Raw genomic sequence first — 26,355 nt, forward strand, 5'->3', positions numbered from 1 at the left:
AAAGGAGGCTTCTGAGCCTCTTGAAAGGAGGCTTCTGAGCCTCTTGAAAGGAGGCTTCTGAGCCTCTTGAAAGGAGGCTTCTGAGCCTCTTGAAAGGAGGCTTCTGAGCCTCTTGAAAGGAGGCTTCGAGCTCTCTTGAAAGGAGGCTTCTGAGCCTCTTGAAAGGAGGCTCTGAGCCTCTTGAAAGGAGGCTCTGAGCTCTTGAAAGGAGGCTTCTGAGCCTCTTGAAAGGAGGCTTCTGAGCCTCTTGAAAGGAGGCTTCCTGAGCCTCTTGAAAGGAGGCTTCGAGAGCCTCTTGAAAGGAGGCTCTGAGCTCTCTTGAAAGGAGGCTCTGAGCCTCTTGAAAGGAGGTTTGACCCTCTTGAAAAAGGCTTCTGAGCCTCTTGGAAGGCGGCTTTAGAACCTCTTAAAGAAGGCTCTGAGCCTCTTGAAAGGAGGCTTCTGAGCCTCTTGAAAGGAGGCTTCCTGAGCCTCTTGAAAGGAGGCCTGAGCCTCTTGAAAGGATGCTTCTGAGTCTCTTGAAAGGAGGTTTCCGAGTCACTTGAAAGGAGGCTTCCGAGCCTCTTGAAAGGAGGCTTCCGAGTCTCTTGAAAGGAGGCTTCCGAGCCTAGTGGAAGGAGGGATTCGAGCCTCATGAAAGGAGGGATCCGAGCATCATGGAAGGAGGCTTGAGCCTCATGGAAGGAGGCTTCCGGAGCCTCATGGAAGGAGGCCTGAGCCTCATGGAAGGAGGCTCTGAGCCTCATGGAAGGAGGCTTCTGAGCCTCATGGAAGGAGGCTTCCTGAGCCTATCGAAAGAAGGCTTTCAAGCCTCTTGAAAGGAAGTTTTTAAACCTTTTTTTAAACATCGGAAGGAAGCTACCGAACCTTTTGAAAGTAGGCTTTAGAACGTCTTGAGAGATACTTTTGAAAGGATGATTCCAAGCCTCTAGGAAAAAGGCTTCCGAATCTCCTAAAAGGAGTCTTCCGAGCCTCTTGAAAGGAGGCTTTAGAACTTCTCGAAATATGGCTTTTGACCCTCTTGAAAATATGCTTCCGAGTATCTTGAAAAAAGATTTCCGTGTCTTTCGAAAGGAGGCTCCCGAACATCTTCAAAGGAGGCTTTGAATCCTCTTGAAAGAAGGCTTCAGACCCTTTCGAAAGGATGCTTTCGAGCCCCTTGGAAAAAGGCTTTTGAGCATCCTGTAGAAAGGTCTCTCGAAAAAAGGACTTTCGAGCCTCTTGAAAGAAGGCTTTTAATTAATCGAACTCGCCATATCCAGATTGAAGAATTTGCGCCTTAGCCTGCAAAGCTAACTAACAGGGGGTCTGACGACTGTAACGAAAGTTCAAAAAGCGTTGACTGAATTACATCCGATTTGAAATAACCAAAAACGGCGTTTAATGTTTCGTATGCATGATCTCTGATACAGTGACTCTGAACTGTTTTTTCTTTAATGAGTTTTTCATTCTTCGTTTCTTACACTACTTATTGTGTATCCACCAGAAATAAAATTTAATTTGGAGGTGTGGGGTAGGAATTTCAAAAAAAAAATCAACAAATCAACAAATGTTTTTAATTGAAAAAAATTAACTTTCGTGTTGATGACTTAAAAGTAAATCGATTTTCTAACCCACAAAATCAAATTATTTTCAGCTTGAATATGTTCGAACATTTTATTACCCGTATTTCCATATCGAAAACAAAGACGAAGTCCTACGTCAAAAAGAACACACATTTTCCAATATGCACTTGCTGATGACTCGAGATATGAAATCATATCTACCGGTTCGTCGTCCATTCATACTTCAGCCAAAATTAATTGCAATTTTAATGACATCCTGTCAATGCCCTGTCGAATACTGTATACGACTATTAACCACGACACCGACGATGGACACTTTCTGCTATCATCATCAGTTGATCTCAATCTCGATCTTCCAGTAAATCTCACCTTCGTGCCCCATACAAAGTCTACCCCGGCAGTGGCTGAAATTGCGCACACGCTAACACACGGCCGGAATCACTAATGCTAACTCGATGGGGACGGCCCTGCTAATGGCTGCCGGCTGCCCGTAGAATGTCCTTGGGGTTCGATTATTGCCTCGTTCAGGTGCCATCCCGCCGTTCACAGAATACTAATTGCGTTCTCTAGCGCGGTTTGTTCCATAGAACTAATTCCGTGGGACTCATTTGGCATGGGAAAGTTGCCACGAAAGGAGGTTGCTTAGAATGGTGGTGTTCTCGGTTGTCTGCGCTTTGGCGTCGATCGTTACTTGTACGAATGGGTTCCCGGTATTGAAGAAAGCCCTTAACTGTAGTTTCAATTCCGTTATCTAAAAGTGTTTTTTTTATCTTTTATCTCATCCGCAGCTCTACTTGTCACAATTTGGCTACCTCAGTGCGAAGTACCGGAATCCAACCAGCGGGAGTCTGCTGGAGAAGGATACCTGGGAGAAGGCAATCATGGAGTTCCAGAGCTTTGCCGGCCTCAACATAACCGGCGAGCTGGACGGCGAAACGATGGAGCTCATGTCACTGCCACGGTGCGGAGTTCGGGATAAGGTCGGATTCGGATCGGATTCCCGATCGAAACGGTACGCCCTCCAGGGCAGTCGGTGGAAGGTGAAAGCGCTCACCTATAGGATATCGAAGTATCCGTCGCGGCTGGATCGCGCCGAAGTAGATAAGGAAATAGCTAAGGCTTTCTCGGTGTGGAGTGAGTACACCGACCTGTCGTTCACGCCAAAGAAGAGCGCCCCAGTGCACATAGATATTAGGTTCGAGGTTAACGAGCACGGCGATGGTGATCCGTTTGATGGCCCGGGCGGTACCCTGGCGCACGCTTACTTCCCGGTTTACGGAGGGGATGCTCATTTTGACGATGCGGAGTTTTGGACGATTGGAAAGAGTCGGGGGACGAATCTGTTCCAAGTTGCTGCTCACGAGTTTGGTCACTCGCTGGGGTTGAGTCACTCGGATGTGCGGTCGGCCCTGATGGCACCGTTCTACCGGGGGTACGATCCGGTGTTTCGGTTAGATTCCGATGACATTCAGGTGAGATGGAATATGAGTATGGTGTGATACGAATGCAAGTGCAGATTACGAATTCGTTCAATTAGACATCTTTTTACTGATACTAGACTCATCCTTAGTTGATTTGACAACACTAAAATTCGGGTAGTTGAAACAGCCTTTTCCCGTACGATTTCTATGACTGAAGATCGAAGGACAAAAAATCGAGCAAACATAGATTAATGAATTCAAGAATTTAACCTTTTGTTTCTTAGAAAATTTGTCTATCGACCCTATGCTCCCAACCTAAATAATTCCCAGCAAAAGTACGAACCACTATTTCCGTCAATAATGTATTTTTCATCACTCAGGGAATCCAAAGTCTCTATGGCCGCAAAACCGGAGGAAGTTCCGGTGGCAGTGGGTTCAACCCACCCCGAACGACCTCACGTCCAGTGCAACGAGATCCAGACTCCGAGCTGTGCTCCTCACCCAAGATCGACGCCATGTTCAACACCGCGGATGGCAGTACGTACGCCTTCAAGGGGGACAACTACTACAAACTGACGGAGAATGCCGTAGCGGAGGGTTATCCAAAGAAAATTGCCGAAGGATGGCCTGGACTACCAGGTTTGTAGAATTCATTCGTGATTCATCCCAAATTTTCATTATCAATTTTTCACCCACAGGAAACATCGATGCCGCCTTCACGTACAAAAATGGGAAGACGTACTTCTTCCAGGGGACCAAGTACTGGCGGTACTCTGGCCGACAAGTGGACGGAGACTACCCGAAGGAGATCAGCGAAGGATTCACCGGTATTCCGGACCATCTGGACGCTGCTCTTGTTTGGGGCGGTAACGGCAAAATCTACTTCTACAAGGGTAGCAAGTTCTGGCGGTTCGACCCGCTGAAGCGGCCGCCGGTCAAGTCTACGTACCCGAAACCCATCTCCAACTGGGAAGGGCTGCCCAACAACATTGATGCTGCGCTGCAGTACACCAATGGATACACTTACTTCTTTAAGGACGACAAGTACTATCGGTTTAACGATAGGACGTTCTCAGTATGACACAAATGAAGTATGCCCCTTCGCTGAACCGCGATTAACGACATTTCGTTTTAGATTGACCAAACAGACCCACCATTCCCACGGCCGGTGGCGCACTGGTGGTATGGCTGCAAAAACACCCCCACGACTTTCGACACGTTAGGTAATGTTAAAGCAATTAAGAATGATGAAGACCAGCACGACAATGTCGCCGATGATTTGATTTTGGATGCGGGTGAGTGAAACCGACCTTTCCTGAACAGTACTCTGTTCCCTCTATCCATAGATCTAGTCCTGTTTTCCTAATTAGTTCGTCGGGTACCTATCCAGAATCCGAACTGTGTGAACTTGGGTTCATCATCTGGCAACAGAAAAGTCGATTAGACAATGCTACTCAATCACGTGACTTTGATGGGCGCCGTAGATCATTGTCATCAGCTCGGTTCTGGTGAATTTTGAATGAATCTCTTCTTTGCCTCATGTAGGATTTCATTGCTCGTGTCCCATACGTGTGTAGTGTACTTCATTTTAGACGGTGGATGTCTGTTTCTCAACTGTGTCTCCGTTCGTTGGGAGCATGCAGAACGACGGAAATGTGTGCAAACAATCAGGGTCTTTGACGAGTGTACGTGAGATGAATCCGTAATGAAAGGAGGTTTAGGTGCCTTGTTACTGATTTCCATGGAAAGATGGGTCATTGGTGTAGAATGTAGATTAGATGCATCTCTATCTGTTTGTTACAGTGTTTCTGTATGTGTCTGTCGTAGAATAAGGAATATCTGTAGAGTTAATTTGTGTGTTTCGGCATATCGCCTGCTTCATTCGAATTCAAATCAATTTAAAGCCCATTAAGGAGCAAGACGTCAAAACTTAATCAAAAATAATGCAACGATCGTGACTGTATTACCAATCATCCCAAATAGCTAATAGCTGCTTCGAACATCACATGAAAATTGACCATAATGCAATAAACGAAAATTGCTTATGATAATTTAGTTGAACTCATTTTTTGGACTTATTGCGAAAAGTCTACAAGTTTTCGGTGCAGTTTCCAAGAGCAGTTTGTCAAATTTCTTAAAGATATTTGTCCAAATACTAAAGGATCTCTTTCCTTTCGGAAATTAGTCCAACTGCCCGCAGAGTTTGCTTAACTAAACTGAAATTGGACAAACCTCTGCTGAAACTCTTTCCGCTGGACATTGAATAAACTTCCGTTAGAAGTTTGTCAAACTTCCGTTGGTAGTAGGACCAACATTCGCTGGATAAACTTCCGTTGAAAATTAGGCAAACTTCAGCAGGAAGCGCATGTTTGTTCAACTTCTAGTGGAAGATAGTCCAACTGCCGGTGGAAGTTTGTCTAACTTTCAGTAGAAGTTTGTCTAATTTTTTTACGATTTTCAGAAACTTCTAGAGGAAATTTGTTTATCTACAAAAAGAACTAATTAAAATTTTTGTAGGAGAAAATTCTGAGTTCACTAGCACAGAATCTTTCTATTGAAACTAGTCAAAGTTTAAGGGTAAGGAATGCATTTTTGGAAACTTCTAGCGACTTCCATGAAATATTTTCATAATTTATAATTCCCGCACATTTTGATGCTATAGTTATGGTCCGGTTGTTGCATTACTCATTGTATTCCAAATTTATTCACTATTCTCTATCCAGAAGGTGCATGTCGTCATATAGTATATAATGTAAACTGTATGCATAGCTTTACATTGATAAATTAATTGCTTTGATCATCTTTCTGCAGAACCAATCCAACCTTCGCTAGGAAGTGATAACGGTGGCAATGACGTCTAACTTGTTGGAGCACATTTCTCCTCCTACGATCACGTGCACCAAATACAAATTTACAAATTCACACACCCCACCTATGTGCGTTGCATCATGTTCCCGTCCGAGTCCGAGCTCCTTCGTAAGCAGTAGTGTAGTAGAGTTGTTTTCAAGTTTTCTGTGTAAACTGTGTTCTTTCTCCGAACTGTTTTCAATTATGTTGGGTGATGTGATGCCTTGTTGATCCGGTAGTTATGGTCTATCCATCCATCTTTTTTATTTTATCATCGCGTTATATTTTGCAATAAGTGATCATCCCTGGTTACAATCAACATCATTCATACTGTTCTCTAACATCAGCCGCCATTTATTACGAAAATCATCAACCATGGAATTCTGCCGGCTTATCCAAAGCGAAAAGAAAATCAACGCATAGATCTCGTCGATCATCCATCATTTGAGAACAATTTGTCCGCTTGTTTTCCGCACGTGTATATGCCGATGCTGTAAGGTTGTAAATTTCCACCACCCCGTTACATAATCGCCATTAGCGTACATGGAGGGTGACATTCTGAGAGATTATCCGTTCCGGCAATCCCTTCCAACAGCGGTGTGACGATGTACTGTGCATGACTAACCATTACCAATCGCTGTTGCCAATGAATCGAATCTGCTCAGTCACCTAACTCTCGATTTTAAGGCACATATGCTTAACAGTTCGAAGCGTGACTAAGCCGTGGATGATCTAACAAGCGTTCTAACTCTCTCATTAGTGTCTTAACTGTTCCCCACAAAGGGGAAATTCGATTTGTCTGCCTAATTCAATGTGCTAACATCCAATAACCCAACTTAACAACAGAAGGAAAAAGTTAAGCTTCATTCAAAAAATCAATAATAATAGGAATAAAGGCGATCGTGCTTCCAATTAATCGATTTCAGTCACCACTGGAAACAGATACCAGCGAGTAGAGGTCGGTTTCACCGGAAGTCAAATGGAACAACCCCCACAGGTTTTCCTGAAATCAAGTCATTTTTGGTGGCGTGTTACTTAGTTTTTAAAAGGCACGAGTAGCTTTTCCGCACTTTTGAACAATTGGCACCAATGTAGTTTAGTAGATTCGTAGAATACGGGTTAGAATGGGCACCTAGCGGTCTGATGCACTACGCGATTAACACAATTTGTGGAATGGTGGAATTACTTTAATTTGTACAGACAAATAGTTTGGCGTGGTGACTAATATAGCTTAGAACTAACTTTAGTTTAAGGCACAATGCACTGGTAGAACTTGCTTAGGAATGAATGCACTTATATTGATAAACCGTATTTCATGGTGAAGTTGGTAGCTATAGAATAAAGTCAATGCGTTCAAGAATATCCAAAAATCTCTGAATAGTATGTAACATGTTAAATTGCGTTTCCTGCCTATAAGGGTGAAATAATTTAAATCACGATTTTGTATTAAGGATGGCCAGTAATCATCATGATAACTGGTATTTACTGTTATATTATTTATTCAATTTACTTTTAACTCATTATTAGTCTCATAAATCGCATTTCAAGAATTGCACTACATTTGAGAATTTATCACAACATGTTTACCTCGAGTTTGAAAGTTTTGTAATGAATTTAGCGTAAACTGTATTGTACCAAGTAAAAAAATCTACTCCTCCATTTATTTTTAGTAAGACAAATAGGCCCCAGTATGTCGACTTAGAGAAAAAATTCTTTGATGTTTTTGAAAATTTGCTCGTCACTTGCTTTGAAAACATGTGATATTTGTACTGAGGATAAATTTTACACATCTATGAAAGCCTTGAAAAATGGTTACGAATGTTGTCTTCTTGTCGCAAAGCATAATAATAAAATAATTACTTAATGTGTATATCAACAGGCATCCTGCAGCTCAAATGATATTGAATAAGACTACTTCAAAGATTGAACTAATACGAATTCGATTTCCGAATATAATTTCTGTGTTGAACGAGAGCTATTTCATTCTTGGCGCTAAAGCTTCTTTGATGCCACACGCTCAGAATTGCTTAGTAACAGCATCAATGCAGGCATCTTATGTCGTTTTCGTTTTTGAGGTGTAGCTACACCGTTTAGTGCAGCATTTTGCACGGCAAAAACGACCGTTTTTAGTGTAGTTGGGCTTGTTTGTTGTGGATACCACAAAAAGAAAACAATAACAACGGGAGAAACTTGACAACAAACTACACTATACGGCACACACATTTTTTCTGGTGCTACTTTGTTGGTTTCAGTGCAAGAAAAGTGCTACACTGGTGTGGCTCGAAAACCAAAAACGAACATTTTCGGTGCAAAAGTGTAGCACGGTGTAGCTACAACCGCAAAAACGAAAACGTTGATAGTAATATCGATAGCGGCGTTGGTAACAGTTTCAATTATCTATCACAGCAATCAGTGATCACTTTAAACACTATGATTTCATACTGATATTTGAAATAGGTGGCTGTCACTGACAGTGATCAGCAAATGGAAATTTTCCATCATATTTCCACTAAAGCTAACGTCGTGCAAACAAATTGTCATTACGACATCGAGAAACGAAGACTTCATACCATTAGTAAGGGTATGCGATAACACATTTTTTCCTGACGAAACGAAACGAAACGAACTTAGAAATGCTACTGTTGGATCGGAACGAAACGAAACGAAATTCAAATTTTCTTCCGAAACTTCGAAACGAAACGAAATCCGTGTCCATTTTAATCGAAATTTTACGAAACGAAACGAAATTTAATTTTTTTTCCGCGGAATTTTTATTAAAAGTTTTTTTAGCATTACATAGATAATGCAAAAAAGGAATAAAAAAATCGGTGAAGATGGGCGTGGCCAGGAGTAGTAATCCTCATGCTTTTGTGATTTTTGTCCTAGATTGACCCACACCCACCTTGATATTTCTGATAGCAGTCTGGATGGCGATTTCAAAAGAAAAACATAAGTATCACTAGTATCCAATCTACGAAGTACACCGTAACTATGCTATGCTATGCTAAAAGGAATAAAAAAAATTCGCGTAAGAAATAATTTTGTCGATACAAATATAAAAACAAACAAAAGTTTTGATGCAACAACAAAAAAAATCGGAAAATTATAAGAAAATCCTTATAATTTTCCATTCTTTAACAAATCCGAGGAGGTTTTTGATTTTTTTATTCATTATTTATTATTTATAGCCCCCTCCCCCTCGCACTTTCCGGCATCAGTAGGTCATAACATAACATATTAAATGTAACGGCCTAAGAGCAAAATCAGCAATCCTCATTTTGAAAATGAATCTGAAAAATTTATTTGCCCAGCAGCTGTTCTAGATTCATTTTTTATACCAGTCAACTGTCAAAAACTTAAAACTGCCATAACGCTCAGTTCTATTTTCTGCAGATACGTGGTTCAACGTATGAATCACGAGTTTCAAATATTTTGGTGAATGAATGCGTCATTTTATCTACGGATAAATCCACTTTGCAATTACGGTGCCTTTCTTGGCAGCAACATAATAATTTCATTTAGTTGAAAATTTTATAAACATGTGTTGGGGAAACCAGCGAGTTCGTTCTATTTTGCTTCAGATTCAAACTAGAATAGTGATCGAAAATTTGATATGAAACTGAATAACTACTGATTTCATTCTACATAATTGTGACCCAAATGCCATAGGGAGAATCTAGCTCAATTTTACAAAAGGACATATGTAAATAACAATCAAAAGCCTGGGAAACCAGCGTCTGATTACAATTCCTACCGACCGATTGCCATGCTGTCATGCATGACAAAATTATTGGAAAAAATGATCCTTTCAAGAATCCACCATTGGGTTGAACAAAATGCATTACTCTCCAATACTCAAATACAATTGACTAGCGTTGCTCTCTTCAGATATACAGCTAGCCTTTGCGCACAAGGAGCAATTGGCTTCAGTATTCTTGGATATTAAGGGCGCTTTTGATTCAGTTTCCATAGAAGTACTGTCAGACAATCTGCACAGTAGTGCCGTTACCCGTTATTTTGAACACTTACTTGGTTATTAAAACTGAATACTTTCAAAAGGCAACGGACAATACACTGAGTATTCCAGTGAGGATTATTTCGCTTATCGAAGAGTTTCCACAACTAGAAGAGCACAAATCGAACAAACACGTCATAATACATTACATGTTACATACACAAACACAGCTCAGTTAACTTAAATAAAAATATAGCATACCAAAACAAAACGATGAGATCTACAAATTATTTTTACTTCACTGAACAATATTGTTTAAATTAACAAATATGCATTACGTTTTATACTAGAACACTTTTAACAAAACATCGAAGAAATTTTCAAGTCGCAAGCTAAATGTGTTTCTGTTGAAGATACAGAATTGTATTACGTAGTGAGATTTTGTGAAAGAATTTATATGTATAAAATATTGAGTAGAGTTTGAATGGCTTTATTAAGCGGCGCAGCCGAATTTTTTCTTATGATATGGAAATTGAAATTATTCAAAATTAATTTCGAAATTCCGCGAAATTCCGTTAAATTTCGTTAAAAGACTGATTTTTCTGTCGAAATTTTTGAAATTTAACGATACGAAACGAAATCAGGAAATAAGATTTCGCCATACTCAAATTCCGCGGAATTTCGTTTCGAATGCCCTAAAACGAAATTTTTCGAAATACCGCATATGCTTAACCATTATTCTTCAAGCGGCAGCTACCATGCGAAGAGTTTTATTAAATCTTTGCAATAATGAATTGAAGTAACGTATTAGGTGTCGCGTCATGCAATGTTATGACAAACACTATATTTTTTCGCTTTCTTCATACGACGAGAATAAATATTGTCAGCCCTCAGCAAACGTGCTGGGAATTTTCACTTATCTCGGGCAATCTGAATGTCAAAGGGGATTAGGCTCTGTGGATCTCATTCGCCGGTTAAGTTAAATCCTATAATAGCGTTTGCACCGGACGTATTAGTTAATGGTGGTACAGGAATCTTCTAACGAAGCTGCAAGTTCCAAGAACCACTGCTTTTTGATGCTATGGAGGTTATGACATAGTTCCAGTTCTCATAAGGATCAGAAGAGATTTCGGGACGATTCCGTTCCGGTTGCTGAGAAAACTATCGGAATTGAACGCACGTCCTCGAGGTGCCACATCTGCTTCAACTCCTCCGCCAAGACATGGTACTTCGTTATCTTGTTGGAGAATATTTTTTGGACATTCTAGTCTAGTGGTACAGCAATGTCGATGAGGGTTATCCGTTTCATCCTTTTGTCGTAGACCGCAATATCGAGCCGATTGGCACTATATCGCGATCCCAGTACAACTTTTTGAAACTATTTTCCATACCCGGCACATATTTGTAGCCAAGATCGGCTGAATCAGCTAGAGCTAAACACCCGGACACGATATGCTCGATCGTCTCTCCTACTGAATTGCATTTCCTGCAGCGGTCCTCCACGTTTTCGAGCAACATATAATGCTGATAGTTCTTCGTCCTGGATGACTACCATGAATCCTTCTGTTTCTGTTTCCGCACCAGCCACGTATTCGACGCCACTTTGTCGATATATTCCAGCTTCAGATGATGGGGGTGCGTTCCATGCCACTCCACTCCTTTGCTTTCACGATGCGATCATCTCGTCTCCTGTTTTGATGTCGCAATTCAGCTGATAGTCTTCCTGTGCCAGACGCAGGGCACTAAACCCGTGGTCAGTTTACATACAGCGCGACAGATTTCGTGGTGGTTCTGGCTCCCCATGAAGTATCTCCGCAATTGCTGAATTTGAAATATTCACCGTCATACAAGGTGATGCCTCTTCCTCCTACTGTGCATGGCAGGGTGACTTTCTCAATGGAGGATTTTGAACGGCGCTTGCGATGTAAACGCCACTCGTACTGCTCGTTCTAACGCCTCCAAATCAGTCTTCACTTCACCACCTTGAAACTGTATGTCAAAAAGGACACTCGATTTATATTATTATAATTATTATTATTAAAATACATCCATCAGACTTGATTCTCTTACATGAATAAAAATACTATAAACGAAACACATTTGATTGGGAATGTTTTTTGATCACCGTAGCACAGGGACAGTTGTAGGAACAGCATTGTTTTTTTGTGCCTTTATTAAGAAGACTGTCAGCCCTAGGCTGGCTCGTCTCCGAACAGCATTGTTGAAATCGCTGTTATTTTGCCTAACTTCAACCCATGGACGGCTTGAGAAGCAGCATGGTGACTACTCTTGTCTACTGGTGATTACTGCCTGACTTGGTAAGAGTATTCACCATGCTACTACCCAAGCCGTTCCTGGGTGGACGTTAGTCAAAAAAACAGCGATTTAAACAATGCTGTTCTCACAACTGGGCCTCTGCTGGTGAATTTCATGTTCGTGGCGCACTGGGTGATGTGAGTTCTATTGTTTACTCCTCTCCCTCTTCGGGAATGTGAGATCGATTTCAAGGAAGTAAGAAAATAAAAAAAAATTAAATAAAAAACATCACCTCTTCCAGTGCTGCCGAATATTAACAAGCCTGCTCTTTACTTTGAGCTTCAGACGTTGTACTCATTGATAAATTCCAATAAATCAATAATGATTAAACACTTTTGACACTAGAACTAACATTGAAATCTAAATTATCATAACATAAATTAAAAAGTGTGCACATGGCTCTAATCGGCTCGTGTTGCACGTAATCAGTTCGATGTTACTGTAGTCTAAGGGAGCTACGTTGTCCAAGAGGCCGAGGGACGATGTTCAAATTATTGTGTGTCAGAATCCAGGGACCATCTATTTCACCCAGGAGAATTTTAACAACAAACATTGTCCTTATCGCTTCTGAAGAATGTCCATTCCCAATAATCGGAATCGGCTTTCGTAGGATAGCAAATTGTTGAGGTTACGCCACGGCAGTGATCGCATTGCGTATCTGATAAATTGGGATTGGATTTTTTCACTTCTATCAATCCAAATTCGGTGGCTTGGACTCCAAACCATGGAAGCTTTTTCCAAAACCGACCGAACTACATTGAAGTACGTAGGCAGTACGGGTCGGTACGGTATTTCTGTTCGCCGTTCTCGGAAGTTCAGTTCAGAATCGAGCATAACACCGAGGTCTTTCACGACGTTTGTCCTCTACAGTGGTTCGTTTCCAATGTGGTAGTTCCAGAGAATTGGCGATCTTTTCCTAGTGAACGAGATGACTGTGCATTTCTGTACGTTTAAAGTTGCGATCACACCAGTTTACGAAATGGTCGATGAAGGTATGAGGGCCATTCGTTAATCGTAGGCTGTTAGGAAAGACATCATTAAAGCGGAAAACATTCTTAAGCTGTTTGTACTTGCCTTTTAGCACTGCTTGGAAACCCCCAAACCCGAGCCATACACAACACCAACGAGCTTTGCCACATTCACGTCAGATGAACTGGTGTTGGAGATATCCATTACGTGAGCGCTTCTTCACGTCATCCTAATTTTGGTCAGACACTTCGTTTGTGGCAGCATCACTATTTACATAAGGACAATATTGTAGAGGCTACCTTGAGGTGGTCTGGGTATGGAAACGCGTGGTAAATCGTGAAACCACTACGTTTAATCAAATATGAAAAACTTCAGTTTTTCGTTGGATTATGGCAGAGCATTTTCGTTTGGGATCATTTTCCCATTTATAATTTACCATGGAGCACTGCATGAACGAATCTTTTTCTCTTCTGCTCTTCGTGAAAGTTAGTTGTTTTCTAACCAGAAAATATCAATTTTGACCCTCAGTGGCTTTGTTGTTTCTAATTTCTGTGCCGTGAGAAAGATATTAAGTTCGTCTGTGCAATTCCTTATACGAATTTTGACAGAAGAATAAAACTCCACACTATCATAAACTCGACTCAAGGAGGAATTTCGGTAGGTAGTATTATGTAATGATTGTCAATCATACAACGTTCAGTTTCGAGCGGTTTGTTTGGCGCTCGAATATTTTTAAATATTTAACAAGTCCTGAGATTTGACTTCACCGAATGTTCGGTTGGTTTCCCTTATTTTATTTTGTGAGGTGCTCTGCTTATTGGAATGGCAGCCCTTACACTAAAATCATTAAACGATCCATTTTTTTTTTTCGATAGTTAGCCCAGTAATCAATTAATCATGATTAAAAATGGTTTAAAAAAGAAGATCATATGATTCATAATCTTCTTCTCTATCTATCTTCTATATAATAAAAATGAGTTAAGACTTCCTTCCTGACGAACGGGTTGACCGATTTGCAAGATTTTTTCCCTTATCGAGGTTTGTATATACAAAAAGTTGGTAAATATAACGGGGAAATGTAAAAAATCATTAAAATACTATTTTGGGTCAGCTGTTGAGGAAAACAAAACAAACGCACGGAAATTGATCTAGAGTGCGGTGCTGCAAATAGTTCATTGTGACATTTTCAACACCCGGGCAAAGCTGGGTTTTTTTTAGCTAGTTTTGAATAAATGTATCAATAATATCATACAGTTGAAAATGTATTGATAATTTATGAACTGTTGGTGCAATCTATGGACATAACACGTTTTGCTCATGGGATCTCGACCTTTGGCCGAGTGCAGTAGAAGCAAAATGACCATTCTGGTCAACTGTAAGCTTGAAGCTCATACAACCCGAGCAGCACAAGTTAGACAAAAATTGTTTCAGCAACTTGATTGTGGCTAAATCGGGTCACATATGAGCTAGGGAAGCCTGCCCACCGGCTTTCCTGGTTGCCGAGATCTTTTTCTTTTTCTTCTTCAATGGCACTCCATTTCAACTGGAACTTTGCCCTGTTTTCAGCTTGGTGTTCTATTAACTTTTCCACAGTTATTACTATTGAAAGCTTTCCCATGTCCTTGCTAATAGTATGAACGTGTATCTTGTGTGGCAAAAACAGTCTCCACTTAGCCTTTCGAGGTGTAGAATTTCCAATCCGAAGATGGTGAGCTCAATTCTCTCCGGTATAGGATGTTTTCGGGTGGGAAACATTCTTGACTTCTTGGACATAGCGTATCCATCCATTGTAATTGCAACACAAGATACACACCTACGCAATAGGTGGGCATGGAGAAGCTTTCTATTGATAGCTGTGTAAGTTTTTGAAAAACAGGCAAAGTTTCAGTTGAATGAAGAGCCATAAAATAATAAGAAATATCATCCAAAAGTCATTCAGCCAAAGGATAGTTTCCACGGATGCTTCAATAAATTCCGTGTGATGTTCCTATTGAAACTTCTTTTTAAGGTTTTTTCTACCAAATATTATCAAAGAATTATTGTTTTCCGTAACTTGCATAAGAAAATTACATCAGGTTCAAAGATTTGTTTATTCTTTAATAAGCATTATTTGAATATTTTATTTTTTTTTTATTTTGCCATATTTGCCTGATTTGCAACTTACTATGAACTTATCAATGCTATGAATCAATGCTATGAAAGTAAGTTCCAAATGCTTGTGTAAACGATAGTAAAAAGCATGGATTTTGCTTGTTATTGAAGTTGCGTATGGCATCAAGTTGGTAGTATTTGATTTTTTTTCTGGTACATAATCTAGGAATTCCATCATTTCATCCTAGTTCTTTCTATGTTTCACGTTCTGCTGAAACGATTCCTACCGTTATACCTTTCATACTAAAGCTATGTCCATTTAGAATCCGGAATCATTTATTCTATTGCAGCGGCACGGAAAGTGACCGCTGCAAGAATTCTTTTACAGCGGTTTGTCTACCTAGGCGCCCACTTGCTGTGGTATAAATTTCACGAAGTTTCGTGCAGCGTGTCAAAAATTATTCCAGATGGAAGCCGACAGGAGAGAAAAAAGTCTGCACACCCACGTTGATAATCCTGCTCATCGACGATGGAACCTACGTCAAAATGGATTTCGGACAGTTTCCTAGCCAAAAATTCTACATGGTGATGGCACGAGGAGTAGATCCTGCGCAGTTTAAGTTTGATTTTTGGACAAACTTGCAAAAACGAACAGTGGGTAATGTCTATGACATAACCGCTAAGTGGACGTAGGACTTGACTTGACCATGCCTTCAAGATACATAATATGTCCAAATTTCTCACATCAACTATTTTGGATAAATAATCGGCGTTGCATACCATTCCTTGGCAAAATCTTTCTCATCAAACCGACACAGAAATCAAATCTACCTCGAACAAGAATCATCAAAAAAATTCAGGAAGTATCTGTCCGGTCACGAAATATTCCCACCTTCCCACTGAAGGACTGCCTGAAATAAACCACAAGTTGGCTCAGCAGGGGATGTAGACTGTATCTCAGCCTTTCCACTGAAGGGCCTTCTAATCCGTGCGATAGCGACTGAAGGAGAACATTATTTTTAACCCTTAGAGCCTTGAAAAAGGCTGTTTGCTTCGGCTAAGTGCAAAAAGTAAGAAAACGATCTTTTCAAATAACCGCGAATTTCTAGTGATGGTATAAAAAAGAGTGAATGCTCTGCGAGCGAATGCACTTTTCTTTTATACCTTATTTTGAATCTTCTCTGCTTCCCAATGAATCGACTGCTTTGAGCGTGCTTACAGCGGCACACTAGAGTTAACTTTTCTGAAATCAGTATGGCGAAAGGCATCTAAGTTTCGATTTCTCAAAATTAAGACCTTCATCGAAAAATATTTGGTAGTCGTAGTAGCGGACACCTTCCTACATAACCGGTACCAAATAGTTTTTCATGAAAAGTTCCTAATTTTGAGAAAACCCGCATTAGATGTCTTTCGCCATACAAATTTCTGGCGGATAACTCCTGCTGGCTATTTTACGCATATACTATAGCGCCTGGATGTGGTAGCGGCGAGTAGAAAATCAGCCACTGCCAATAATTCATTGGTGGGCCAATCAGCTAGTGTCTTGTATCCCGCTTCTTTGTCAGCCAAAGCGTCATCATCATCAACGCGTTCGAGAAGGGTTTCTTCTTTTTTACGCTTGTTGCTCGCTGCTGGCGTCTATTTCCTAACGGGACCTTTCGCTAGATACAGGCCAATAAGCCGGGCAAGCGAGCTTAGAATTGCAGTTCAGGTGGGAAGTACGTGTTCTTTTCTGAGACAACATTGTTAGTAGTAGAAGGAAGGAAACACCCGGACATGGGATTTCGGGTGATAAGATTTAGAATTGGTAACATGGGACGATCATTCAGTCACGTTCGCTTTGTGTGCGGTCAGTAGCAAACAATGTTTATCTAGATATTTTTTGATCAATGCCAAAAAACCCAACATTTGATGAAAAATCGATTGATAGTTTATTAATGTTTTAGCTGTAATCGGTGTTTTCTTTATCCAAATAAGATTAAGTGAGAGATTTGGACATCTTATGAATCTTTAAAGGCATGGTCAAGCGAAGTCCTTTCGTCCACTTCGCGGTTAAATCAGAAAAATTAGCTACTGTTAGTTTTGACGCTATTTATGAAAATCACGCATAAAATTTTATCTCTAGAATATTGGATTTGGCACCCAAGTACAATTTCTATCCCGAAGGGTATTGAAAGCATTGATATTGATCTCTATTATTGGCTCTCTGAAAAACCGTTTGTTTTTTGGACATACATGCTGCATCATGTGGCTTTTCTTCAGCCTGTCTCGGCTCAGCACCGATGCCGGCCGGTCTCGGCTCGACTCTGCTGCTGCTGCCGGTATCTGCTCAGCATTGCTGCTTTGTCGGGTCTGTAGGGTGGACTGCTGATGTGCTGGCTAGGTTTCGGATGATGATGGTCGCTTCGATGGTGACGAGCCGAAAAAGCGGTCGGTGCAGACTTCATTCCCTACTAAAAGTGCTGTTCCATCGATGATGCAGTTGCTTCGCTTTGTCCCGGTCAGAATGAAAGGAAAAATCGCTTTGCGCTATTTTTATGGCTTCTCGGCAGACCCAGCGGCTGCTCATTCGCTGGTGTCTGCACCAATCAGAACGTGGTAATGGAATGATGCAAGAATTATGCGGTACCCATATTTATAGGTTCCCTTGATCTCAATGTTTTTCATTGAAAACAGTTTCATGCCTATTGAAACAAGTTTTTCGGGTCTTATCAAGCATGGACATGGAAGGCATACTTGAAATCTGTCGATTGAGGGGCTTACCGCAGAAATTCGTCCACTAAGACGAGCGCTATTAACGTTTAAAATCTTTCAACACAGCGTAACGCGGTTGATTTGAATATTTTGAAATGACACCCGGTATAGTAAAGAGAGACGTAAGTCCTACGTCAAAAAGACGGATGATTTTGGCAAGGGATATGCAACTGTGGGGCAAAGACCTAAGTGTTTGTGACGAATAAGACGATGGCCTCGAAACTGTACAAGGAGGAATGTCTCAAAAACCGCGGTCGACCTTCCATAAAGCCCATAAAGGTCCCGTGAAGTTTTGGCCAGATTTGGCGAGTTGCCACTACAGCCGGGAAGTCATCCAGTGGTACCGCGATAATAACGAAGATTTCATTGATAAAAACATAAATCCAAGCAACTGCCCACAGCTCCGGCCCATCGAGACATATTGGGCAGTAATGAAGCGGAAGCTTAGTTAAAGTTGAAAAAGTGGAAAAACAGCTCGGGTCGCGACTCAGATGACCAAAATGTGGAACAAATGTGCCAAGGAAGTTGACTCCGGATGTGTGCAACTTTTGATGAGAGGAATAATGAAGAAGGTGCGAATTTTCACTAGAAACAATACGAAATTATTTGTATCAATAATTTTTCCTTAAAGTACAGTAAATTACCCTTGTTTTGATGTATTAACCTTCTTTGTACGTCAATCCGTTACCGAGATATAGATGATTTTATTATTCCGGATTCTAAATAGACATAGCTTTAACAATTTTAAAACCTCCTTGGTCACCTATGACAGGATATGAGAGGCCATACAGTTCTCTGCATCTTTCTTAAGCAGATGTCCAACTACCCAAACTTTTTCCTCAGGATTTGCAAGGTCGTGTCAGGACTGATCTCGACTGTAGGAGACTGCATTGCTTTCATCTAAGAGATGGTGGTTTGTCTGAAATCAATATATGTGGAAACCACTGGTGGCGCCAGTGCTCTGGCAATGATGGGGCACAAGCATTTTTGGCGCAACTGGTTCATTCTCAATTTGGCGTCAGCAGTAAGAACTATAACTTGAGGGATTAATCAATCAAGCCATAAATCAATTTTGAAAAAATGTAAGCAAGTTTCAAATATTACAAAATTTTAATTGCATTTTATCGTCTATTAACTGCTTAGTAATTATTTAGTAATTTATTCAAAACGTCTCTAGGAATTCTTTGTTATGTTTTTCCAAAAACTTTCAATTGCTGAAATTCCTAAGAATATTTGAAGAAGAATCGCTACATTTTGGGTTTTGTTTTTGCAAACAATTTTAGAGTCAAAACCGGGTTTCACTACTGTCTATAATTCTTCAGATGTTCTCAAGAATTCTTTGGGAGTTAACTTCTGACATTTTTTCGTATAATGATTAAAATAATTCTCTAGGGAGTACCTCCAGGACACAAAAACATAAATAATTCCAGAAATTCCTTCATTCCTCATTCGAAAATTATGTCAAGAATTCTTTTGGATACCATCGAGAATTACATTCTCCCAAGAATTTCTCCGTTAATTCCTTAGGAATTTTTAACGAGAATTCTTTCCAAAATTCTAGGACAAAATCTCAGATTTTTTTTACAACGTGAAGGTTTTGGCAGAAAGCTATTTGGCCGAATGCTATTTCGCCGAATAACATGTTAATCAGAGAGTCATCTAACCCAAATTTGGACCAAAATTGGACAAACGCCGTTTTCGGCCAAATTTCCCTTTCTGTCAAATGAGTTTTTCAGCCAAATGACTTCTTCTACCAAACGACTTTTTCGATCATTTCCGACGGCATGCCCATTCCGTGTGTCAGCCATCCCATGTGTCAGCCTATTAGTTGGTTCTGTATATTCAGCCAAACAACTTTCGGCCTAGCAATCTTTCAGAAGTTCCTCTAGGGATTCCTTATAATATTTTCTCATGAACTTTCTTTTCTATCCCACTGTAATTCTTTAAAAATCAGAATAAAAAATTGGTACTTCGAAAGGAAACGACTCTAACAATTCTTCAAAAAATTTCCTCCGGAAACTCCTTGGGAAAATTCTCGTAATATTTCCCAGGAAACTCCACTGCAAATTTCTTCAGGAAACTATCCGAAACCTTCTCTAGAAGTGTTTTCGTGTACTGTTCTCGAACTTACTTTGAAAAACAAAAACCGCTGAAACATGGTTTGGCAGTTGTTTTAATAATTTCACTGAAAACCCTTCATAAATCATGCGGAAATTCCTCTAGGACTTTCATCAGACATTGATCTGTAAATTTGTTTGTTCTGAGCAGGGTTTGCAGAAATTGATCTCAATAGATAAAGAACAACTATAAAAGAATGGCAAAAACCTCTTCTAATTCTAACAAAGAGTGAAAACAAGTTTAACAAACTTGTATATAAGTGCGGAAAAGCAGAATCGGATAGGCAGCCCCCACCGAGAAGCCAAGGGACCATTTGTTTTGTCACAGCTGTGTAAAATCACAAGTGGTAATGCATCTTCTGAAGCGGTGCTCTCCGCATATGATGTATTTTTAAAGAAATTTATCATAAAGTATACTGCCGCTAACCGCAAGTCAGTCTCATCTTTTTCTGGACGCCATAGACAGATGGGACTGACATGCAGTTGGCGACGATATAGTCCCCGAATCGGTCCTTTATCATATCAACTTACGAAAAACGTCTCTCCTGGTATGCTACATATTGTTAGTGTGATACGAATAAGTTTTTTTTTAAATTTTGCTTTGGATTTAATCAATTTCAACTTTTCATCAAATATTAATTGGGTATTTATCGTATAAATCGAGGTTTTAGCTGTAGGGGGAGATCCCCCAGTGCCGGACACATAAGCCATTTAACGAAAAACTCTCTAATTATCCGGATTATGCTTACTTGTATACCATATACACAAAATATTATCATTTATGATTCATACAAACTATATTTGATCATTTGAACACATTTTTGGACGATGTATTTTGATGATGAATTTTAGTGAAAATTATCAGTTCAGAAAAGTGTCCCTGAGTACCGGACACTATTGCATCATATTCAAATATGACCAAGTTCCTATTACATGAGTAAAGAAATCATGTAGAATAGTAATAATGTTAACTTGCTTCACGTTGTAGATATTTATTAACACGTGTTAGTAGAGCTTTTTTGACTCTCCAGATCAACTTCTTACATCCTGCTCAAAATTCCCTCCATTTTCAATGACATCTTCAATTTTTATTTCTGCTTATTTCTATGGCTTTCTGATCATCAGTAAGAAAAAATAATTTAATTGAAGTAAGTTTAACAAAACAGGTGTAAAGAATGGCTATTTGATCACATGAAAAAACTCACTGTCCGGACCCGGGGGACAGCTACAGGATACAGAAATTGATTTTGCACCGTAGATACATTATATATCTAGCAAATCATGGTCGCTATTTGAAATATCATTAAAATTGACCATCTCTACATAATCAGAATGCATTGGATGGGTTTTAATATTGTTGATTCAAACTTTTTAAAATAAGGCGAAACATGGAAAATTTTCACATTTTTGTTCAATTTCAAATGTTGTACAAAGTTTTCAACATGGGGATCTGATATTCCATACAGGTAAAAGACTTTTCAATAGCTTTCTATTGTACTACATAAGATGGTGGAGGGATCTCTGCAAGTGCCGTTTTTAGAAGTGTCCGATATTGGAAGGTGTCCGGCGGTGGGGGATCTCCCCCTATATTTTCTCTGAATCTCTCTTCTAAAATCTACTGATATTTTTTCAAGAAAATTACCCATGAATTTCTTTAAAGTTCGTTTTGATAATTCCAGTGAAATTTCTCCGAAAACTCCTAGAGTTTTTTTTTATAAGTTTTATCGAGAACTCCTCTGGAAATTTTTCCAGGATTTGTTTCGTGACATCCTTTGATATTAATTTTAAATATACTGCCGTGCATTTATCTGAAATTGTCTCCATTAATTTCTTTGAAATTTTACTGGGTGGAGCTTCAAATATTTTAGGTTTGCTTTTTTCCTTGAATACAATGTTTGAGGTACATATTGTGCTTGTTTCACTTAATATCTTTTGAATGATCCACAAAGAATTCTATTCATACATAAAGGATGTATATGGGAAAGAACACTGTTCACACAAAAATTAATCGCAGATTTCTGTGAATGATTTTACAGATCTTCGGTGGTTTTGACATTTGAACAAAGGAAAAATCACAGAAAATTTGGTGAAATAATTATTTATTTGGTGAAAAAAAACAATTCTGCTGTTGAGATTTCGGTGAATTGAAGCAAAATTCACCAAAATCTGTGAAATGATTTAAGTGTGTAAGCTTCTTACCAGAAATGCGAATTCAGAATCTCGAACGTTCCTTTTAAAAACAAAACTTCCCATGGATTCTCTAAACTTTATTTCACCATCTATCCCTACGTTTTAGATAAGCAAATCGTGATCACGTTTATCGTTTTCTAGCTTTTAGCTAATTAATTGTGGGTTCTTATGAGTTTATTTGTAGAATTGCTATGCGATTTTTGGGTAAATGTATAAAAGTGATACAAATTGTTCAGTTGTATTAAAGAAATATGAGAATACGTTTTCTGTTATTTGGATATCATCACAATCATGACTAAATTATGTCTGTTGGACAGTACAAACTGCTTATATACTACACTTCACCACAGCTTATACTTCTCTACCCGTAGTTAGTCCATATTATGCACGATCACACTATACACAATACATTAGATCTGATTACACAATGCACGCACATACTTCACTCTTTCGCCAACTCTATGCAAAATCTGCACGCATTTAGCTCCGGGTTGAAACTCGCATCTTATCTATGCCTTTGGGATGATTCAATCTATAGAATGCAATACAATATCTTGGCACGTAATAGACACTATTATTAAGGCGCATTTCGATATGCCCGGTTTGGTAGCTTTTTGGGAGTAGTTTGAAACGTTTGGATGCACTAGAAGTAGTAAGCAAACCAACAGCGCCCAAGCCAAAGGTTTTGTTTTAATTAACGTTGTTTTCTTTTCCCAAACCGTTTCTTCTCTTCCGTTCATTCTAGCATGATGAAAGTTTCCACCGAAACTCGCACAGCTTCCATCCGCCGCCGTAGGTGGCGCTTTAGTTTCGATATCAGTTTTAAGTCTCGCTTCCGTTCGTACGTTTCCGTTTGATAGTGGGGAAATTTTGAACCAAAAACTAAGTGTAAGAGTCTGTGGCCATTTTTCGTTTGAGTTATGCACCGGACGAATCACGGGGACATGCGTTGAACATTAGTAGGAGAGAACGTGCTTTAATGATGAGTGTAGTTCGGATAAATTAGACACAACAGTGACACCAACAGACACATACCGCTAAATGGCCAACAACCGTCAAAGACTGCAGCCCAGCCAATTTTATGTTATTACAATTATTTGAAGAGATGTAGGTTTTGTCTACGATCCCGCATATCAGGATTCACCATATTATAAAACTAAAATAGAATTAAATGCTGTTTTTTACTATTCATTAGACAAAACTCAAAAGAAGTTCCTACTATTTTGTCAAACCTCCATGAGTTGATAATGAAGAGACCGTTGACTGGAACTATCGAGATGTAGTATAGAAAATCCGTGGGAAGTTGTTTAAAGGGACCATCGCAGTTATTCAAAAAATATGCTTTATTATGGTATAGTTTGCTTCTATGAGTCGATAGCGAGTCATAGAACATCGACTCAAGGAGGTTTGACTGCAGTACTTTGCTACTAAACCTGTAAAGAACAGGGTTCTTAAAAAAGCATAACAGTTGTGATTGAATAATCAATCGCGTGTCTGTAAAGAAGCAGAATTCTATGAAAATGCTAATTCGTATAAACCTTTTTTTAACAGCTCATTTTTTTTCACATTACGAGTATTTTTTAATTGAGTGCAATGTAACAAGTACCGATTATAATCCACATTAGTTTTATATAATGGTCGATCCTGTTATGCATTTCCAGCTCATAGTTTTCAAGAATACCATTCCTAGTTATATTTTTCTTTTATTATTAATGATTTGTTAAGCTTTACGAAATTTAATCGTAGTTGTGTAGCACTTCTAGACCAGATAAAATTGCCTCGTTCTGAACATGAAAGCTAATCCGACTCTCTTTTCATCACCCTGGAACAAAAAGCAGCCGGTTCCGATGAGCGACCTGCTGCCGATGACTACAACCGAGGAAGTGGGGCGAGCTCCACCTGGACCAATGTCAGTATTATCCTGTTCAGTGCTTTGGTAGGACTCGCACTGAAGTTCTAATCAGCGTTTGAGTCGGAACGCGTGAGGTTTTGCTCATCAACTCGTTACCGTAGTTTGCTTCAAAGAGTAAATTCAGCGATCGAATGTTTGAGAATTTGTGAGAGTTCGAGGAGGAAGAGTCAGCTAGCCACAATTCAACCGACCAGTCCATGTGAGAACGAGAAGAAACAGCATCAACAGCAACACGAAGAGCGGAGCTTTGCGTCAGAAAATTGATCTCACAATTTATTCCGAGCGCAGCGCAAACAACTAGCCACTATTTCGAGCCAGTGACCAGGCCAGTCCATTCTCTACGTAAGCCAGACGGGAATCCTTTTTTATCAAGAAACCCTTCAATTTTAACGGTTGAGCACAACGTGATATGCAGAACTTATTATTTTTATTTTTCTGAACAAGCAGCGTGTTCACGCAGACGCACAAACAACTGAAACGATTTATTTCAGTTTCAGTAAAAAAAAGTCTATGTTATATTTAATACTTTTTCTGTTCATATTCAGTCACGGTAGGATTTCTAATTGGTTTTAAAACCGTAAAACAAACGCAAATAACTTCAGTCAAAGTCATTACGATAAGAGCCTTAAGATTTTTAATTAAGGATATACACAAACACATCTTCGAACGATACAAGTGAGAAAAACAGTAAACGGTGCCTTTTATCGAATTGTAAATAATCATTTTAACTAAAGTAATTCTAAACGGAAGGAAAACTTATTAGCCGCAATCTAAAAGATTGAAGTGCAATGAAATCGGGGATGTAACACTCTGTTGATTGTTGATTGTTATTCATATTTTCCCTACGATTTTGAGCCTATCTTTTTTGTTTTAATCCAGTGATGAATCAATAAAAATCTACCATATCTTCTTGCATTTTTCCTAAAAATCAAAGTCAACCTAACCTTTATATGTACATCCATGCAGAATTAGGAGAATTTATTATCATGATATGAACATTTTGTAAATATTTATTGCGAATAGAGATAGGATTAAAACGGAAGTATAAAAAAATTGAAAACATATTTGTTCTCATGTGTTTGATGTTCACTACTAGATCCGAAAAATAATTATTTGACCAGGTAAGTAATATGCACAACATGTGATAGATTTAGTTCGGAAAAGTTATTGGAGGTTAACCACTCCCTTCGGTGGGGTTTGATCCCACAAAACCAGTACGCTAGAAAGGTGCTTTCCCAACTAAGCTAGGAAGGAACTCCGTCGTCCTTTTTGATTATTTATGATAAGCAATTAACTTTGAATGAACGGGTAAGTAATGTTCTGTAAACTTTTTTCTTCATATTCACATTGCCGCCTCGCAGTGTTCAGTAGGCACTTCCACAGTTATTAACTGCGAGGTTTCTATACCAAGTTACCATTTTTGCATTCATGAAAAGCTAGCAAGATTATACTTCTATGCCCAGGAAGTCGAGAAAATTTTCAACCCGAAAATTTTCTAGACCGAACCGGGAATCGAACCCAACCACTTTCAGCATGGTCTTGCTTTGTAGGCGCGCATCTTACCGCATGACAAAGGAAGGCCCTTTTGGTTCTTGGAAGGTTCTGTGTACTAGCTCCATTGAATTTCCAACTTACTATAGCTCCATAAAATAATCCGAAAACCACTTTATAAAGTTTTGCACTGGGATGAAATTCACAATGTAAGGGTGATAGTGCGAGGAACGAGGGTATAGTGGACAGGTGGTTTAATGTAAACAATTTGGGATCATTTATCGATTTGGGCGCATATGTATTTGGCTTAGCTTTGACACGATTTGGCATGAATTGAAATTTCCAGTAGTTTATCATAAAGAATCAAAAGTTTCAATGAAATTAACAAAATGGTGGAACCGTCTTAATTCGAGTCAAGTACATGACACTGAAGACGACCACACAGTTGTGGTCGAAATACATATCTGCAAAGATATCGAAAATTAATTAGTGGAATTAAATGGAGAGTACTTAATTCGTCTTAGACGGTTGAATACATTCCCCTAAAAGAGCTAAATATATTTTTCTGAAAATGGTGGAGAACTTCCGAGTTCATCGTTATATAATCTAATAAGACTTTGTTCAACGTACGCAGTACGGGCTCATTCTTAGAGCAAGAGTAAAGCTTTCGTATTCCTGATATATATAGAAGTTTGGTCTACTGGTGTCAAAATGAGGAAACGTTGTT

At 39.4% G+C, this 26,355-nt stretch overlaps 1 protein-coding gene across 7 annotated transcripts; it reads left to right on the forward strand.

The window, feature by feature from the left end:
• The first annotated feature begins 2,179 nt into the window (after window positions 1-2,179).
• LOC134210845 (matrix metalloproteinase-14-like) lies at window positions 2,180-25,201 on the forward strand. 7 transcript variants are annotated; one of them, XR_009978872.1, is made up of 8 exons: window positions 2,180-2,275; window positions 2,354-3,037; window positions 3,367-3,625; window positions 3,685-4,061; window positions 4,122-4,281; window positions 5,798-5,962; window positions 22,971-23,332; window positions 24,064-24,201. XR_009978872.1 is itself a non-coding variant. In XM_062687196.1 (6 exons), the coding sequence occupies exons 1-6, from the start codon at window positions 2,213-2,215 to the stop codon at window positions 24,183-24,185; spliced, it is 1,668 nt and encodes a 555-aa protein (XP_062543180.1). In that variant the 5' UTR covers window positions 2,180-2,212; the 3' UTR covers window positions 24,186-25,201. The 7 variants fall into 7 exon arrangements, 3 of the variants coding, with proteins under 3 accessions (XP_062543180.1, XP_062543183.1, XP_062543181.1); XR_009978873.1 differs by having other exon boundaries at window positions 24,061-24,198; XR_009978874.1 differs by lacking the exon at window positions 5,798-5,962.
• Window positions 25,202-26,355: the final 1,154 nt, after the last annotated feature.

Source organism: Armigeres subalbatus, chromosome 2, assembly GCF_024139115.2.
Source record: "Armigeres subalbatus isolate Guangzhou_Male chromosome 2, GZ_Asu_2, whole genome shotgun sequence".
Lineage (NCBI taxonomy): Eukaryota > Metazoa > Arthropoda > Insecta > Diptera > Culicidae > Armigeres > Armigeres subalbatus.